The 20,141-nt window shown below is 37.0% G+C and overlaps 1 protein-coding gene across 1 annotated transcript in view; it reads left to right on the top strand.

The window, feature by feature from the left end:
- COG6 (component of oligomeric golgi complex 6) overlaps nt 1-20,141 on the top strand; it is an 84,793-nt gene that overhangs the window by 46,473 nt on the left and 18,179 nt on the right. The window contains exons 14-18 of the mRNA XM_002721095.5: nt 5,654-5,785; nt 6,448-6,615; nt 8,418-8,525; nt 9,587-9,640; nt 14,702-14,781. Coding sequence (XP_002721141.3) covers nt 5,654-5,785; nt 6,448-6,615; nt 8,418-8,525; nt 9,587-9,640; nt 14,702-14,781 — 542 coding nt within the window. The remainder of the gene's footprint in view (nt 1-5,653; nt 5,786-6,447; nt 6,616-8,417; nt 8,526-9,586; nt 9,641-14,701; nt 14,782-20,141) is intronic.

The following is a 20,141-nucleotide window of genomic DNA, read 5'->3' as shown; positions in this document are numbered from 1 at the left end:
AGATCATCTATAGGAGGACTCAAGGTAGAAGATAAAATACATTAGGCATTTGTATTCAGATATTTAAAAGAACTATAAAACAAACTATGGGAAATAAGAAGATGGAATCAAATATTTGATGAATTGGAAAACAGAAACAAATATATTTGAAAAGATCAACAAAATTGGCAATTTCTAGCAAGTATGATCAAAGTGAAAAAATAAAATTAAAACATCAGAAATTAGAGACAATCTACAGATGACACTAAAGCTTCTTAGAGAACATATGCAGTTTTAGGCTGAAATAGTTTGAAAATATGAATAACAATGATTTTTAAAGAGATACAAATTGATAAAAGAATGAGTTAAGGGATTGGCGCTGTGATGTAATGGGTAAAACCGTCACCTGCAGTGCTGGCATCCCAAATGGATGCCAGTTTGAGTCCTGGCCGCTCTACTTCTGATCCAGCTGTTATGACCTGGGAAAGTAGTGGAAGATGGCCCAAGTCTTTGGGCTCCTACACCTTTGTGGGAGACCTGGAGGAAGCTTCTGGCTCCAGGCTTTGGATCGGCACAGTTCTGACTGTTGTGGCCATCTGGGAAGTGAACTAGCAGATGGAAGACCTCTCTCTCTCTCTTTCTCTCTTTCTCTCTTTCTCTCTTTCTCTCTTTCTCTCTCTCTCTCTCTCTGCCTTTACCTTTTGTATTTCTGCCTTTCAAATATTTTAACAAAAGAATGAGCTAAGGGGCCAGCCTTGAGGCATGGTGGGTTAACAAGCTGCCTCTTGAGACTCCTGCATCCCATATCAGTCCTTTTTTGAGTCCTGACTGTTCTGTTTCTGATCCATTTCCCTGCTAATGCACTTGGGAAAGTAGCGGATGATGCCCCAGGTACTTGACTCCTGCCATCCACATGGGAGAACAAGATGCAGTTCCAAACTCCTGGTTTCTGGCTAGCCCCTCCCTGGTTGTCGTAGTCATTTGGGGATTGAATCAGTGGATGGAAGACACATCTGTCACTCTGCTGTCCAAATAAAATAAATAAATTTTTGGAAGAAATTGAGCCATAAACAAGTAGATAACATGAATTTAGGAAAATATGGATAGCTTCCCTGTTCTTTTAGGTGGTATAACATAAAAAAGCCTTTTAAGCATAGTATTATGGTGAAAACCACACATCACTCATTTTTTAAAAAGTTAAAAAAGTGTCAAGTTCAGCATTATGTTAAAACCCAAGTATGGTTTGTTCTATGAATACAAGAATACACCAGTGTTAGGAAATAATAATTAATGTACAATAGGAGTATACTAACATTATATTGAAGTTAACATTTGATAAGATTTTTAGGGGAAAATTTAATAAATACCTGAAGAATGCATCCATAGCCATGTATATATACAGATAAAATAAAGCTAAAAGACAACATCATCACTATTGGCAGCTCTAGTAATACGTTTCTATTTAAGTGAAGAACAAGAATGCCTGTCAATACTTTTAAATAATAGCCAGGATATAAAACCAGGTTAAAAAATGAGATTTAAATATATCAAAGGAAGAGATTAGGTTATTTGTGGATGCTATGTTTTTCTGTTAATCAGGAGAATCAAATGAAAAGTTATAGAATGTGAAAAGAATTTTAGTAAGGTAGTTGGTGAACAGATTGATATACAAAAATAGTTAATTTGGGGCCAGTGCTTTGGCACAGGGGGTTAATGCCCTGGCCTGAAGCACCAGCATCCCATGTGGGCACCGGTTCTAGTCCTGGCTGCTCCTCTTCCAGTCAAGCTCTCTGCTATGGCCTGAGAAAGCAGTGGACTTACATGGGAGACCCGGAAGAAGTTCCTGGCTCCTGGCTTCGGATTGGCTCAGCTCTGGCTGTTGGGGCCATCTGGGGAGTGAACCAGCTGATGGAAGACCTCTTTCTCTGTCTCTACCTCTCTCTGTAACTCTGTCTTTCTAATAAATAAAATAAATAAAATAAATCTTTAATAAAAAACAAAAATAGTTAATTTTCCTATATCTCACCTCATGAGGTGCTCAATATAAACTAGTTACCTGAGTGGTTGATTCAGTTCATTTTCTCTTAGCCTCTATTCCATCTTTATCTTGCTGCTGCCTGTAATCTTTTGCACCCATGTCATCTTATCACACTTGGTAGAACCACTCTGTATTACTTCAATTTTAATGTTTCCTTTCCATACCCTGGCTGCTGAGTGCTGCTAAAGAAAATTGTATGTCCATGCAGACTGAAGTCACTAAAACCTGCTAGCTGCAGTAGCAGCAGAGCCCCCCATGATATCTAGCAAGTGTAATGTGTCTTAGATAGCCATAATGTGTATGTATGTGTATGTGTGTGTGCATGTGAGTGTGTGTGTGTGATCACATTTTCCTTATCCGGTCATTGGTTGATGAACAACTGGGTTGATTCCATATATTAGGTATTGTGAATTGAGTGGCAGTAAATACGGGGGTACAAAACACCCTTTCATATGTTGATTTAATTTCCCTTGAGTAAATTCCCAGGAGTGTGATGGCTGGATCTATGGTAGATCTATAACAGATTCCTGAGCTTCATCTCCATACTGTCTTCCACAATGGCTATGCTAGTTTACATTCCTGCCAACAGTGGATTAAGGTACCCCCCTCACCCCAAGTTCTCACCAGCATTTATTGTTTGTTGATTTCTGTATGAGAGCCATTCTGGTTTTATTATAACTGGCCTATAGTATGTCTTGAAATCTAATATTGTGATTTTTCTGGCTGTTTTTATTGTGCAGTATTGCTTTAGCTATCTGGAGTCTCTTGTATCTCCATATAAATTTTAGCAACCTTTTTTTCCTAGATCTGAGAAGAATGTGCTTATTTTTGTGATTGGGATCACATTGAATCTGCAAATTGCTTTTGAAATAAGTAGTGATGGGCATTTTGATGATAGTGATTTTTCCAATCCACAAAGATGAAAGATTTTTTCTATTTGTGTCTTCTATTTCTTCTCTTTAATGTTTTGCAATTTCCATCATAGAGATTTTTCATGTCCTTGGATAAATGTATGTCAAGGTATATAATGTTTTAGTAGTTTTAGTAGCTATTGATGGGATTTATCCTAGAAGTTCTTTCTCAGCCATGGCATTGTCTGTGTATATAACAGCTATTGATTATTGTGTGTTCTAGAGATTCTTGTGTTGTTGATTTCCTGCTTCATTCCATTGTGATCAGAGAAGATTCATGATATGATTTTTATTTTTTTGAATTTACTGAGACTTGCTTTATGGCCTAGAATGTGGTCTATCCTAAAGAAAGTTCCATGCACTGATGAGAAGAATGTGTATTCTGCAATTGTGGCATGAAAATTTCTGTGGAACTTAACTAACTAGTTAAGTCCATTTGATCCATTTGGTCCATAGTTTTGATTAACTCTGTTGTTTCTTTGCTGATTTTCATCTAGTTGATCTGTCTGTTGATGACAGTGGGGTGTGAAATCCCCCATTACTATTGTTTTGGTGTCTGTGTCTTCCTTTAGATCTATTAATATTTCTTTTAAATAGGCCCCCTGGCATTGGTTGCATTTATTATAGTTACATCTTAATGTTCAATTGATCCCTTTCATTCTTAAACTATATCTTTGTGGCTTAATGGAGTGTGTCTGTTCTTTCAGTGAATATGTAGTAGCCTGTGCTGGGTTTGGCTCTGGAGGTCTAAGTAGTACTCCAGGGTGGAGCAATTAATCAGGGTGACACCCAGGTCGGGCATGGTTGATCTCCATTGTCAGAGTCAAGAGGGTATGATTACATCTGTTGGTGTCATCATACCGTCATCTCCTCTCGTCCAAGGTGATCGATGCCCTAGGTCAGCTCACATTGGGCACAATACTCAATCTGGCTGCCACATGAAGCACACAAAGGAACTATGCTGTCCTTGTTTGGACATGGAAATCACTACAATGACCCACTCCAGGCAGTCAGGGAGCTCTGAGCCTTTCATGCTGCACACAGTGATTGGCAGAGACCCACCTACACCCTGTGCCCTATCATGCAGTTACAGAGTTCCCACAGTCTTAGCATTCAAGACTCCCATAGTCCTGGGGTACGGAGGATCTGCTCCACCCTACCAGCTTATTCCATTCACAGAGAGGCAGAGACATATCCAGAGACAGCTGCCTGTGGGTGCTCTGCCTTGGCAGTTTGAGCCTCAGAGCCTGTGATATATTGAGAGGCTAGGGACACCCCACAGTCCTACATTTATGCTCAACCCCCTGTCAGTCTTATGAGCCAGAGTCAAAATCAGTAGGTTAAGCAGATTTTTCCCTCTGGTAAAATCCCTGGATCACACATGTGCACAAGAGCCTCTGCGCTCACCACTAATTTCAAAATGAGCTGCTGGAGCTGCTACTGATGTTAATATGGCACCTTCTCCCAGCTGGTTGCAGGGTGCTGTTGTTGGGGGGTGAGGGGAGAGAAACATGCCCTTTTATTGCAGGGCTAGGTGGGTAACCTGTACCACTTATGGTTCCAGGCCAGGCTCAAAGACAGTGTCCTCTATCGGGCTTTTCCTCTGGCTATATCGTCATTGGCGTGGGCTACTGTTTTCTGCTCTCACCTCGCTCTCCAAAGCTGGCACTTTCTCCAGCTCTCAGCTGTGGGGCTTGTAATGTAATATCATTTTTGTGAAAAATTTTCAAAATCTGTTGCCTGTGGAAGATCCTCCTGAACCTTTTTCAGGGTGCTTTTGAAAGATTGTTTCCTGGGCCTGTAACCTACAAGGCTGCTTCAAATAGTTTGTGTTAAAATTGAATCAGCTTTAGTGCAAAAATTTTGAAATTCTCTTAGTTTTTTAAATAATATGTATTTTCCATGAATTTTTTGGAAGCCCTTCATCTCATGTTGAACCAAGAGCTCTGAGGTTTGGGCCTGATAGTAGGTGATATTTCTCAATTACATTATAGTTGTGGTAGTGTATGATTAAAGCTAAAAAACAGTGTGTTATTTCATATACACGCCAAAATATTGTACAATTCAAATGAACACTAACTTTTTTCATCAGTTTTTTTTTTTTTTTTTTTTTTTTGACAGGGAGAGTGGATAGTGAGAGAGACAGAGAGAAAGGTCTTCCTTTTGCCGTTGGTTCACCCTCCAATGGCCGCCACGGCAGGCGCACTGCGGCCGGCGCACTGCGGCCGGCGCACCGCGGCCGGCGCACCGCCCTGATCCGAAGGCAGGAGCCAGGTGCTTCTCCTGGTCTCCCATGGGGTGCAGGGCCCAAGCACCTGGGCCATCCTCTACTGCCTTCCCGGGCCACAACAGGGAGCTGGCCTGGAAGAGGGGCAACCGGGAAAGAATCCGGTGCCCCAACCGGGACTAGAACCCGGTGTGCTGGCGCTGCTAGGTTCAGGATTAGCCTAGTGAGCTGCGGCGCCGGCCATTTCATCAGTTTTTAAATTTTAGAATATAGTGTTACATATTAATTTTGAGATAATCTGACAAAGGACTTTTGTGTCAAGTCACTTTATTTGCCGAGTAGTATAATTCAGAAAAAGCTGTTGATAAACTATGGGTTTTTAATATGTCAGCCAGTGCTTTGTATTTACAAAATATTGTTTTTACTGTGAAAAGTCATGCATGTGCATGTTAAAATTTAGTGGAAAATTAAGAATGTATGAACTATTCTCTATTTTAGGTTGAACTCCCACCACCTGATCTTGGACCAAGTTCTGCATTAAATCAGACACTCATGTTGCTGCGTGAAGTTTTGGCATCTCATGATTCTTCAGTTGTCCCTTTAGATGCTCGTCAAGCTGATTTTGTGCAAGTATGTTGGAAATTCATATAAGTGGTTGTGTTTTGTCCTTCTAATGTATATTCTGTTAAGATGCTGACATTTTATGGCCCATATATTTTTACAGTTTCTTTCCTGTTGTTGATTTTCTTTCAAGTAATAAACCAATTCTCTTAATTAAGAACAGTGATTCAGTGATGCTTATTTGTTAAACTACATGGTTATTATATTATTTAATATTTTCCTATGTGCTTCTACAGGTTGATTCCCTTACAGTTAGTTTGGTATTAGTTCTGAAGTGCCATTAACCTAGGACCAGATTGCTAGTTAGCAAATATTAAGGATGGCGCTGTGACATAGCAGATTAAAGCCCTGGCCTGGGACACTGGCATCCCATATCGGCGCCAGTTCTAGTCCCAGCTGCTCCTCTTCCGATCCAGCTCTCTGCTATGACCTGGGATAGCAGTGGAGGATGGCCCAAGTCCTTGGGCCCCTGCACCCACGAGTGAGACCCAGAAGAAGCTCCTGGCTCCAGGCTTCAGATCCGTGCCGCTCTGGCCATTGAAGCCAACTGGGGAGTGAACCAGCTGATGGAAGACCTCTCTCTCTGTTTCTACCTCTCTCTGTAACTCTGTCTTTCAAATAAATAAAATAATTCTTTAAAAAATATATTAACTTTTATTTTTCATTCATAGGTTTTATCGTGTGTCTTGGATCCTCTCCTCCAGATGTGTACTGTATCAGCCAGCAATTTAGGCACAGCTGATATGGCCACTTTCATGGTCAATTCTCTGTATATGATGAAGACAACATTAGCTCTATTTGAGTTCACTGACAGACGTCTGGAAATGCTACAATTTCAGGTAAATTTTGCTACAGCATGACTATGGAGTGTGATGGAATCTTTTTTTTCTATATGATAGCTTTAAATTATTGATTTTGGTTAACTTCATTGGCCTAATTTCTGTAAGTCCCTGGATGTAATCTGACTGAAACACATACACATACACACACACTTGATATTTTGGCTTTCATCTCTGGCAAAGCCAGAATGTAATGGTTCAGACCAAAGTATGAGATGGTAGAAGGAAGCTTTTCTGTTTAATTTGAACAGTTCTTCAATTCTATATGTGGATTTCAGTTTCTGAACTGTGAATAATATGCAATATTTTTCAAGTTTGTAGCTAGTGCAGAATGTGTTACAGAGACAGATATATTTTTATCTATGTGTAAATTGGTGTTAGGCAAAACATTACAATTTGTTATCCCAATCACTCTTTCTATACACCAAATGGTATCACATAAGAGTCTGTGTAATGACTAAACCAAAGACATTTATAAAATTTACCAGACACTTGGGTTTCAATTTTAGAGTGGTAATTGATATTAAAAACAACCTTTAGAACATTCCACATTATAACAAGTATATAAACAGTTTGATAGTGGGTACAGTAAATATTGACTTGTTGAGTTTGAGTTTTTTTCAGGAATGAGTTGTGATACATCACATTTTTGATATTTTATAATTTTGAATTTCTTCTTTTAAAAGAATTTATAAGAAATAGCCATATTCATACTTTAAATTCATGTAATTATTGAGTTTGTTTTGAAAAGCCATAATGTTCTATACTCTCCACTCCAGTATTTCTCTAAAGAATCACATCTTTCAGTTCTTATATTTGCTTCATTTGTTATTTGTAACTCTAAATGTTTGTGTTTATTCCTATTTGTAGACTTTTTTAGTTTTAGATTTATTACATTAAATATGTACTCTGAATGATGAAAATTTACTTCACACACACACACAAACAGGAATAAAGCCATATTTAGAACTTTACCATTCTCCCAAAGTAGTTACAATTTTTGGTTAGACCAAAAATTTAACACACTATTGTGTTAAATTAATATGACTGTGTAAAAACTAGTTAAGGTTGAGCTAAATAAGAATTTATTAATTTTCCTTTCTTGAATAACTTTGTTTTCTGTAAGGTACCATTTTCCTTTAAAAAATAATTTTTTTTGTTTATTGCTAATTCAGGCCCAACTCTCTGCCATTTCTCTAAATCTTTTCTTAAAATGTCCAGCTGTTTATCAGTTTTCTTTATCACCAATTGCTTGCTTTTGTTAATTGCTCCATTGTCATTTTCTGCACGATACAAGCCAGGAGCTTGGAGAAAGAGGTCTTCCATTCTCTGGTTCATTCTCCAAATGGCTGCAATGGCCAGAACTAAGCTGATTCAAAGTCAGGAGCCTGGAGCCTCTTCCGAGACTCCCAAGTGTGTTCAGGGGCCCAAGCACTTGGGCCATCTGCTACTGCTTTCCCAGGCCATAGCAAAGAGCTGAATCAGAAATGGTGCAGCTGAGGCTAGAACTGGTGCCCATATGGGATGCCAGCACTGCAGGTGAGGGATTTACCTACTATGCCACAGTGCTAGCCTCCTCTCCTTGTTAACATTTTTGAAGTAAGACTTTCTCTTTTCTTCTGTAGGGCTTCTTTGGGGGAAGAAAAAGCCTTTGTTTTGGAAGCCATCCCTGTGCTTCATAATCTGTGCCCATTCAGGGAACAAATTCAGGTTGAAGGGCTATGACTCTAGGATACTCTGCTACTACTCTCATCTGTGTATTCTTCTTTTAAAGTGTTTTCTTTCTTTGTGTTTTATTACAGATTGAAGCACATTTGGACACACTTATAAATGAGCAAGCTTCTTACGTTTTAACTAGAGTAGGCTTGAGTTATATCTATAACACTGTACAGCAACATAAACCTGAACAGGTAAGCTACATAGATGTTTGTAGTTCAAGAAATTTGCTAGTTTAGACTATAGGTGCTAAGAGCTAGAATTTGGATTTGAATTTTGGCTATATCACTTATTAACTAATTTTTTTTTTCTGGGAAAGTATCTTACTCTTTGTGTCTCTTTTTTCATCTCTGGATTGGGGTAATAATAGTATCTGAATAATTGGGTTGTTATGAAGATTAAGTGAGATAACTGCATGCAGAGTTCTTAAATGACCACCCTAGATATTCTACAGTGTCCCAGAATGCTAACTGTTCTTTTTACTACCAATAGTTTTGATTAAAAGTATACAAAAATTGGTGTCATAAAATATATAAATGATATTCATACTGGGAAATAATTTAGAATCCTACATCACTACCAGTTTATTGAATGCATAGATTATTATATAAATATTAGTTATCCTTTTTTTAGGTTAGCAAATCAGGGTCCATTAATTTAGGAAAGTTATCACTTCTGGAGCTAACATGATCTTGCTTAATTATAGAACCCTAGGAGAAATAGATAATATACTATTGGGAACCCTAGAAAATAAAGTAAACTATCTTCCTTTAAAAAAAAAAGTCTTCCAAGTTACATTAATCTGAACACTAATAGTTTAGGTGTTCTACATGAAACTCAAAAATCACAACTTTTCAGCATTTTTTGGTTGGTTGGTTGGTTGGTTTTGCCACAGTAGTAGACAGATTTCCATTTTAAGGAAGGAAAAACCAATTTTGCTGCCTTTCTGTACCTTCCTAGATAATCAACGTGAAACTCTTAAGCATCCATATCTCATTGACATTTTCCAAATGCTTTATTGCCTTTTTCTCTTGTTCATGAGTAAATGAGAAGTATTGTTGTATATCCCTTGCTAATAACCTCATTTGCTGCTTATTCTCTTCAACAGCTCATAGTGCTTGCTCTTACTAAGGTTGAAGAGGTGACCTTAGGCTTTGGAAATAAGCAAAGTGATTTTTCATATGTGGGCAATCTATTAACGGACAAATGAAGTGAAATGCATATACCTTCTTTATTTCTTTTTTATTTTTAATAGGGCTGTTTAGCTAATTTGCCCAACCTAGACTCTGTGGCACTGAAGGCTGCGATGGTGAGTTTTCAAAACGTATTTCAATTTAATATTTTTTATGGACCACTTATTTTTTTTTTCTACATGAATATTTTGTCTTGGTTGCTAATTTTTATCTCTTGATATAATATATTCACATTGGACCCAATAGTAATCGTTGAGCATGTATTCCTTTAACTAACAAGTCTAAGACTTATATTTACAGTAGTATTTCACCATATTCTGATGGTCTCATTGCTGTTTAGGATTTCTTTATTTTCAGAGTTTTTTCCTAATGGAATAGAGAATCAGAATGGATAGACATGAAGAAATTAGGGTATATATCATTATAGACTTGTATTGCCTTTATCCTTGATTTATAGTTCTTGACTTCTTCCTGAGATGATAACTGAAATTGGATTGCAGTCTTAAAATAGTATATTGGTCTTGAGTGTGGGACTCGCTGCACCAACACTTCTTTTTCAATGATGAGTTTACACCTTCCTTTCTGCAACTACACAATGATGTATAGCATGTTTCTGTGTCTTAAGTATGTACGTTGTGTATATGTGTGTATACCCATCCATTGCAAGACATTTAAATCATACAGTTCTATCCCTCATAGGAGTGATCATCTTTGGATGCTTTATAATGGTACTACTGGTAATGGTAATAATAACAGCAGAAACCATGAGCAACAACTATTATTATTTACTGAATATGCAAAGTGTTTTTTGTGCTTTGACTCTTTAATCCTCATGACAACCTCATTCAACCCAGGAAGTCAGCCTCCAGAGCCCTTGGGCTAAATTACTATAATAGAGAACTTCAAAAAGTTTTTTAAAAATGATGTTAAAAGATAGATTTATTTGATGCAAAAATTGATGTGTAGTTTCTTCATTATATGCATTTTCATGACATACATTGAAAAATCCCTTGGATGTGTGGGATTTCAAAAGTTTTTTGCATCAAATAAATGTGCAGTTCCATTTGCTACAAACTTCTTTGAAGTGTACTCATACTATATTGCTATACTAAGTGTTTAAAATTCATATACTTCCTACCACAATGATTTGAATTTCATAAATTATTCTTTAGAATTTTTTGAATTCCAGGGCTTTCTTATTTGTCATCTATTAAAACTAAATTTAATTGAACATAAAGAGTTACACCCACATGATTCCTACATGTACAAAGAATAGGCAGAGCTGACTATATTAATGTTTCAATTGAAAAACTAAATAAGAACATTATGTCAAAATAAAAAACACTGTACATAGAAACAACCATCATAACTTCTCAATATCAAACAAAAACTTTAACAGCAAAACCTGTAGAAATGCAAAGGAAATATGATGTTAAAAAAGTTCAAATAAAACATCATACTTAATGAAGTAAGCCAGTCCCAAAGGGATAATACCATATGTTCTGCCTGATCTGTGATAATGAACAGAGCACCTAAAAGGAAACCTGTAGAAGTGAAATTGACACTATGAGAAGCAAAGATTTGAATTTCCCTTGTCTTGACTGTTGAAGAACAGTTTACTATTTTATTTTTTATTATTTTTTATTTTATACTTAATACTGTTGATTGAACTCTTATCATAGAATTAATAATAGGTATATAAAGTCAGTGGAAAATAGATCCCAGTAAAAAACAAGAATGTGTGGGGAGCAACTCGGACTAGACTAAGTTACTGGAATTAAGACTTATTCTATGCATCTGCTCTCCCACAATATGGCGCTGGGAGAGGAGGAAACAGCTTCTACACAGCTGCCTCCAGTTCAACCAATAAACTGTAGGACCTGCTCCTGATTGGAGGAGAGCAGCGTACTCGGTGTGTGGGTAGCAGAGTTGGGATTGATGGAAGAGGACTATAAAGGAGGAGAGAGACAACATGCACAAGGAACATCTAAGAGGAACACCTGTGCAACCCCCGAGAAAGCCGGCTGGCGGTGTGCCGCTCCCCCGCGGAAGTGGGGAAGGTGGCAGGGGGAACCGCCCTTCCACGGAGGTGGAAGGGACGGTAGCCAACCCAGGAAGAACCAGCAGCAAACCCGGGGAGGGCTGAGCAGACAAAAGAACAGCGCAGGGTCCTGTGTCGTTCCTCCACGAAGACGGGGAGCAACAGAATGGGAGGGAATAAGAGAGAGAGGAGCTATACAGTTCTGCACTCATTCCCATGGACTTACCCCAAGGCAAAGCTAAAAACTTGCCATGGAACTCCAAATCCCATTAAGCAGGGTGGTAATAATGCCATCTTAATTGTTAAAGTGATCATATTAAGTATTTAATTGATCATATAGATAGGATTAAGTGTCAAAGGGGTCACATAAATAAGACATAAATAAAAACATAAATAATCCCAATAATCACATAAATAATAACAATAGATAGGATTAAAAAGGAGAAAATGTTCCAACATGAGAAGCCGTCCACACAGCAGACTCATAGAATGAGAAATGCCATAAACAGCACTCTGACCTCAGAGTCTGCCCTTAAGGTATTCAGGTCTGGCTGAAAAGCCCATGAGAACATTTCAGGCATGGAAAGCCAAGACACTGTGTCAAAAAATGTTCTATATGAAAGATCTCTGTGAGTGAGACTCCAGTGGAAAGAAGGGGCCATCAAAGAAAGATGTAGGGAGGAAAGAACTTCCACTTTGCTTATGGCCCTGTCTGAATACTGACAAAGTTTGTGGACTCAAAATTCCTCCATAGCCTTGACAGTTAATGTCAAGAGTCTCGGATGATCACTGATCTCATAAATGAGAGTGTTAATTGTTAAATCAACAACAGGAGTCACTGTGCACTTACTCCCCATGTAGGACCTCTGTCCTTAATGAGTTATACTATGACAATTAACTGTAAAACGTGTTCTTTATACTTCGTGTGTGTGTGTGTGTGTGTGTGTGTGCAAACTGTTGAAATCTTTACTTAGTATAGAGTTTGTTTATATGAAATTAGTTAAAAACGAATCTTAATGAAGAATGGATGGGAGAAGGAGTGGAGGTGGGACAGGAGTGGAGGTGGGAGGGTAGGTATGGGGAGAAGAAACACTATATTCCTAAAGTAGTTCATATGAAATTTGTATTTATTAAATAAAAGCTTTCTTTAAAAAAAGTTCAAATAGAAATAAATGATAAAAAATGAATTTTAGATTTATTAAGAGAAGACCTGGCCGGCGCCGTGGCTCAATAGGCTAATCCTCTGCCTTGCGGCGCCAGCACACCGGGTTCTAGTCCCGGTCGGGGCGCCGGATTCTGTCCCGGTTGCCCCTCTTCCAGGCCAGCTCTCTGCTGTGGCCAGGGAATGCAGTGGAGGATGGCCCAACTACTTGGGCCCTGCACCCCATGGGAGACCAGGATAAGTACCTGGCTCCTGCCATCGGATCAGTGCGGTACGCCTGCCGCAGTGCGCCGGCCGTGGCGGCCATTGGAGGGTGAACCAATGGCAAAGGAAGACCTTTCTCTCTGTCTCTCTCTCTCACTGTCCACTCTACCTGTCAAAAAAAAAAAAAAAAAAAAAAAAAAGGCTCCTAGGAAATCCTACAGAAACTCACCATCCGACCTAGTATTTCCACTTCAATATATACTTCTTAAAGTGAAGACGTGTTCTCACAAAGATCAGTAGTATTAGTTAGTACTCAGTAAATGTTTGCTTCCTCCCTTTGTTTCTTATCTCTAAACACATTTCTGTCCCTCATATAACCTACAAAATGTTTTAAGACCTATTACAAATTTTTAGATGCCTGCTCCTAATTTTAAAAACAGTTAATTTGAGTATATTATATTTCTAATGAAACAAAGTCTAGGTTGAATTTTGTATATGATTAGTAATTTTATATACAACAGTTTGATGCCTCTACTTGAGGTTTCAAAAGAACTTCAATTCAGCATATTCCATTGCAACCCTGCCACACCCTGGCTCAGTCCTCTTCTAAGTGTGCTCTTAATGTAGAAAGTGGTAAGAATATCAGTTCATTTTTCATTTCAACAATTAATGATCAAATATCTGCAATTGTGAAGATATGCTACAAATTAGGATGAAAATAGGCATAATTTAGTAAGGCATACAGCTCTTACCTGACTAAATAAATGCATGAAGAATATAGTTGTGCCTTATGACAATACTTTGAAATAAATGTAAAATGTGATAGTCATCTCCTTCATCCTGCCAGTATCCAAGTCCTGAAGATTTCACACTGACATTCTCAAATATCTCCAATTCTTCCGACATTGACTTCAGTACTTTCTGCAACAGATACCTTGTGCTGACAATTATAGTCTTCCATTCCATTCTTGTTTCCCTACTTTAATAGTTTACTATTACTATTACTATTATTAATAGTTTACTTTATGCAAAAATGAAACCCTTAAAAAAGCATGTAAGTCCTCTGAGAGCTGATCTCTACTTGTCATTTTCCTTCTCACCTCCAGCCTCCCTCTGTGTTCTCCTTTCCCAGAGCCCTCTTTCCCTGCTTAATGTCTGTTCGTCTTTCGGATATTACTTCAAATGTCCTTTCCTCAAAGATGCTTTTGCCAAGCCTCAGACTAGGTTCCCAGTTATACTTTACAGTACCTTGGTTTTTTCTTCTGTCATATTTCACACAGTTTGTAATTATATATGTTTATTTACATTATTAGTTGTTTAAAATGTCTCTCACTTGGCTGTAAGCTCTGTGAATCTGAAAATTGTCTTCTTTTGCTTATTTCAGTACCTGATATATTTTCATTACCTGATATAGCACCTTTCTAGTAGTAGGTGTTCTAAAAATATTCATTGAATAAACGTATTGAAGAACACATTAGTAAATACAGCAGATTCTGGGAGGTAAGGTAGATTTGAAATCTGATGACCTGACTTCTTAGTAGATTTAGTGAGAGATATTAAAATGAATTCTTTGAATTCAGGATTCTAAAAGTAGATTTCTCTAATATTTGCTAAATTAAAAAGTTGTTAGTTTTAGTTAGGATGATTAGAAAATATTCATTTGGACACCAAGAACTGTAAAATATAAATCCTTAAAAGAGCTGATTATGTTTAAGTTATTTGCTAGCAACTACGCATACTTCATGTTTTTTGCCTTTCTCTTCCATTTAGCTTCAGTTTGATCGTTACCTGTCAGCTCCAGACAACCTGTTAATGCCTCAGCTGAACTTTCTTCTAAGTGCCACAGTAAAGTAAGTGTTTTTGGTTCCAAATAGTTGGCAAATGTTCATACATTTTTAAAGAACAAGTGTATTTCTTGCAAGAAATTATTTTTAGAATAGGAAATTTACCATTGAAGATTGATAGTTCTCAGCCCTTTTCCTTCCTCGGCATCCCAATGATGTGACCTGACTGTCCAGACATACTTGGGCGAGAAGTAGAAGTATACTTTTGTGATGTTGTAAGGTTATTCATTGTCTTTGAAATATATAATACTGTCTGATGGTAGATTATAAATCTTATAGCAGCCACTAGAACAAACAAAATTATCTAATATAGCAAAAGATAATATAAAATAGAATATTGAAAAATTATATCAAAAGGAGGAAAACAGATGAAATAAATGCAAAGCAAATAGCATGATGTACACTTAAATGTAGCCATATCAGTAACTAATATATAAAAGGACTACATGCTCCAGTCAAAACTCAGAGGTTGATTAGGTGAAAAAACATAGCCCAATTACCCGTGGTCTATAAGAAATCTACTTTGTTAAGATGTCTCATTGCCGGCGCCGTGGCTCAATAGGCTAATCCTCCGCCTTGCGGCGCCGACACACCGGGTTCTAGTCCCGGTCGGGGCGCCGGATTCTTTCCTGGTTGCCCCTCTTCCAGGCCAGCTCTCTGCTATGGCCCGGGAGTGCAGTGGAGGATGGCCCTGCACCCGCATGGGAGACCAGGAGAAGCACCTGGCTCCTGGTTGCGGCGGCCATTGGAGGGTGAACCAACGGCAAAAGGAAGACCTTTCTCTCTGTCTCTCTCTCTCCTACTGTCCACTCTGCCTGTCAAAAAAAAAAAAAAAAAAAAAAAAAAGTCTCATCACTTCTCAAATTCTCACAACAGCCAGGGCTGGGCCAGGCCACATCCAGTAGCTGTGAACTAAATCTGGGTCTCCCATGTCAGTGGTAGGAAACCAAGAACTTGAACCATCACCTCTCAGGGTGCACATTTGCAGAGAACTAGAATATAGAGCAGAGCCAGGACTTGAATCTGTGTGTTCCATTATGGATTACAGTCATCCCAGATGGTGGCTTAACCTGTGTACCAAATACTTGCCCCAAATATACATCTTAAATACAAAGATACTTTTAAAGTTAAAAGGGGGTAAAAGATGTATGGTGTAAACACTAATCATAATAAAACTGAAGTAACTCTGTTAATATCAGAAAAATTAAGACTACGGAACAGATAATAAAACCATAGATAAAAGCACATAATAATAATAATAGAACCAGTTCTTAAAGAAAATAAAATGGTAAATACATGCATCTAGCAACAGAGCTTCAAGTAACATGATGTATAGGCTCCTAGAATTGAGGAAGACTAGACGAATCAACAATTATAGTTTGCACTCCTTTCTTAGTAATTGGTAGAAAAAGTAGATAGAAAATCAGGATGCTGTTAAGAAACTGAATAGTGAATAAAATTAATGGTCTCGACATTAAAAGTTACAGAATACTACTCATAACTGCAATAAAAAAAAAAAAACCCGCATTCTTTTCAAGAGCACATAAAATAGCCATCAAGCTATTATAAGAATGAGCAAAGAGAAATTAGAACTTAATAACTAGATAGTTCAAAGTAAGATTGTTTTTATGTATTCTAGTTTATTAGTTTATACAATAAATGAATAAATTGTTATCCTATTTTAATATAGGAGAATCTCAGTGTAGGATTTTTTAATAGGTTGATTTATTTATTTTAAAGGCACCATTACAGAAGAGGTAAAGACAGAATCTTCTATCTGCTGGTTCACTCCCCAGATAGCCACAACAGGCAGGGCTGGGCCTGACCAAAGCTAGGAGCCAGGAGCCAGAAGCTTCTTTGAGGTATTCCCTGCGGATGACAGAGGTCCAAGCACTTGGGCCATTTTCCCCTGCTTTCTCAGGCACTTTAGCAAGGAGAAGGATCAAAAGTGGAGCAGTTGGGACATGAGCCATCACTAGATGGGATGCTGTCATTGCAGGCTACAGCTTAACTCTCTGTGCCATAACACTGGCCCCTCAATATAGGTTTTTAAAAGTACTGTTTACCTAATCTGCTGTTTACAAGAGGCTATTTAAAAGAAATGACACAAAAAGAAAGCAAGAGTGGCAGTATTGACCAAACTTAATTCAAGGTATCATTAAAACCTCAAAATGGAATTATTTTATACTGATAAATTTTTTTGATTTGAAAAACAGAGTTAGAGGGAGAAAGAAACAGAGATCTTTCATATCCTGGTTCACTCCGCAAGTGGCCTTTGCGGCTAGGGATGGCCAAAGCCAGGAGCCTGGAACTCCATCCAGGTCTTCTATGTCGTTAATAGGGGCCCAAATAATTGGACCATCATCTACTGCCTTCCCAGATGCCTTAGCAGAGAGGTGAATGGAAAATAGAGCAGCCTGGACTTGAACCAGTGGTCAAAAGTAGCAGCTTAAACTGCTGCATCACAGTGCTAGGCCTTAGAACATCTTAAATACCTGTATTGAATGTCATTCTGGACTCATAAATGCATAAGTTACTCTGCATAAATTTTTTAAAGTAGAAAGTAAAGCAAATATTAAATATATAAAATCCTTAATAAAAACAACAAACATGCCATTGCATTAAAAGAGGACTATATCATGGCCAAAGGATACAGAGAAAAATTTTACACTAACTCATTGCTTAAACCTGTTGGAAAAGAAGAGCATGTGACCATGTTGGGACATTGAAAATCTATAGAAAACATCACATTTAATGATGAAACCTTAGAAATATTTTATTAATGTACAAAATAAGATGTGTACACTTAATATCACATCTATTTTTCTCTGAACAATGAGTCAGTATTATGGAGAAGAGTCATAAATATTGAGAACAATTAATAAAATCCATTTAGATGTCTGGGTGGGAAATAGTTGATAAGCTAATAGAACTAAAATAGACTTGGCCAGGTTGAAAATTAACATACAACTATTAGTGTATTTCCTGTACACCAGCAATATTTTAGAACATGAAATGAGAAAATAAAAGTTCTTTTCATAATGGCTAGTATTGTTTCTAAGGAACAAAACCAAATAATATATTTGGAAAATTATATGATTAAAGCATAAAACTATTGGAAATTTTAAAAGAAGTCTGAATAAATAGTATATTAGATTCATAGTTGAGAAAATTCACTAGTATTCGGTTAATATGTAAATTCAATGCAATTCCAATGAAACTATTTTATTAAAAATTTAGTTACCTAGAAAGAAATATTTGACAGGGATTCTGGTCTTTTTCAGTATCTCTGCAGTCATTACTCTGGTTCTTTTGTGCCTGAATTATCATCTTAACCTCCAAAATACTCTGTTTTCACCCTTGCTCTGCCAACCGCCATCTGTCCCAACCACTACAATCTTACCTACATTTCACAAGCAGAGTGACCCTTTAAAGGGTTACTGAATTTAATCCTCCCAATAAGACTATAAATTAGAATGTCCATTTTATACATGAAAACAATGTCTTAGAAAAGGTTATGTAATTGTTCCAAGGCCCAGCAATTAATAAGAAGAGGAGCTACAATTTGACTCTAGTATTTCTGATCCCAGAGTCTATTCTCTTCAGCACTAAACTATATTGTATTTTTATTAGTCCTTTCTGTGTTGATAAGTATGGTATTTTATTATTTTTAAAGGATGCTCAAAGATTTTATATATAATGGATAACATTTGTGTGAGATATGTGACACGGTCTCTTAAAATATAGTCTAATTTCACTTTGAGAAGCAGAAAAATGACTTGGGATGAAAAATTTAATTGACCTGTTAAAACATTTTGAAATTTTTATTATGATAAAGAAAAATTAAAATTTTAATCTTTCTGTCATCCATAGTATATTATCATCTTTTCTTCTTGAATTTTCAGGCTTAAATTGTTAACACCTTCTTTTCTCACATGCACATTTGACTGCACTCAACTCTGATTTTATAATAAAGCTCAATTTTAGTGATCACAAAGCTCGAATATTGAAGTAAGCTATTTCCAGAAATACCAGGTTTACGGTAATGATGAAAGTTGTGTCATGTTGTTATGGCAACCACAAATCCTAAAGTACTGATTAATGATGAGCTCACTACTGATTATGAAAGTAAGCAGTTCATTTTTTAGCTTAGCACTTTAAATAATTACTTCAAATTCAGTTAATGTCTAGGAACATATTTTAAAATGAGAAGGATATCTCCATTTGTTTACATATTAACATTTATTAAGATTTTTAAAATTTATAATGCTAGATTTTTTATGACAGTATGGTATTTCTAACTGGACAAATTGAACTCCTCAGTGTATGGTGTTCTAATACAAAAGTAACTAGAAAGTAACTATTTAGTTCCATTCTGTAAAACTCATCTTCTCCCTCCATTCCATTATCTTTTTGTATCAGCAAACTAACTACATTATTAGTATATCTGCTATATGATATACTGTTATCACAGACTACTTTGAGTGGAAGAAATATTAAAGATCTTCTAAAACTTGGAAATAAGGCAAATGAGGGCAGGCAGAACAGCATGACCTGTCCTGTCATACTGAAACATTTTAACAGTCCCGTTAGGGATTACTTATTTAGGGGAATGTACCTTTGTTTGATTCCACTGACTATTGGTTAAAGTCTCTAACCTCTATGAACATGTGAATTTGTAGTGTGGCAAGTGGGAAAAATATCTCTAAAGGTCATGGTTTGCCTTGTCCCATAGCACATTAACCTATTTTGTATCTAACCTCTTTTATTCTGACCTTCATTTTTAAATGCCTATAAATGACCATTTCCTCAAAATGTTCCAGCTTTACCATCTTAGCAGTTTGCTCAATAATGAGGTGTTAACTTTTTGATATGTGTTCATTCTTTGTTTGAGTCATATTCTCAACTCTTTGAAAATTATACTTACAATGGAAGGGTAATTAAACTGTCCAGAACCAAATAATGCATTACTTAATAAATTAACATATATGAAGCTGTCATAGGAGCAGAGATTAGGAGAGTTAAAGATCTAACTTAATAGACGACCATAGCTTATATTCAGATAAAAGGATTTTTTTCCCTCTTTCAACTAGATTTTTGAGTGTCTTTCAATCTTGTAACTATCTGGGGTGCAGAACAATTCTAAAAGTATGTCCCATCCCTCAACCATGGATTTAGCTGTGATCATCAAAGTAGAGTGTGTAAGTAAGATCTGAGATGGTTGTCCATTCTAGAACCAGTGGTCAGTATGCATGGCTGAAAAAAAAAAGTTTGCTTTTATTATTCTTGTATATCATATTATCAGTGGATAGAACATAACCAAGTTTTTGGAAGCACATGACTGGACTGACATCATCATTTGGGGT

This window comes from Oryctolagus cuniculus, chromosome 9 (genome assembly GCF_964237555.1).
Source record: "Oryctolagus cuniculus chromosome 9, mOryCun1.1, whole genome shotgun sequence".
NCBI classification, from domain to species: Eukaryota; Metazoa; Chordata; class Mammalia; order Lagomorpha; family Leporidae; genus Oryctolagus; species Oryctolagus cuniculus.
Note: the sequence above shows the minus strand (reverse complement) of the source record. Positions and strands in the feature narration are given on the sequence as shown.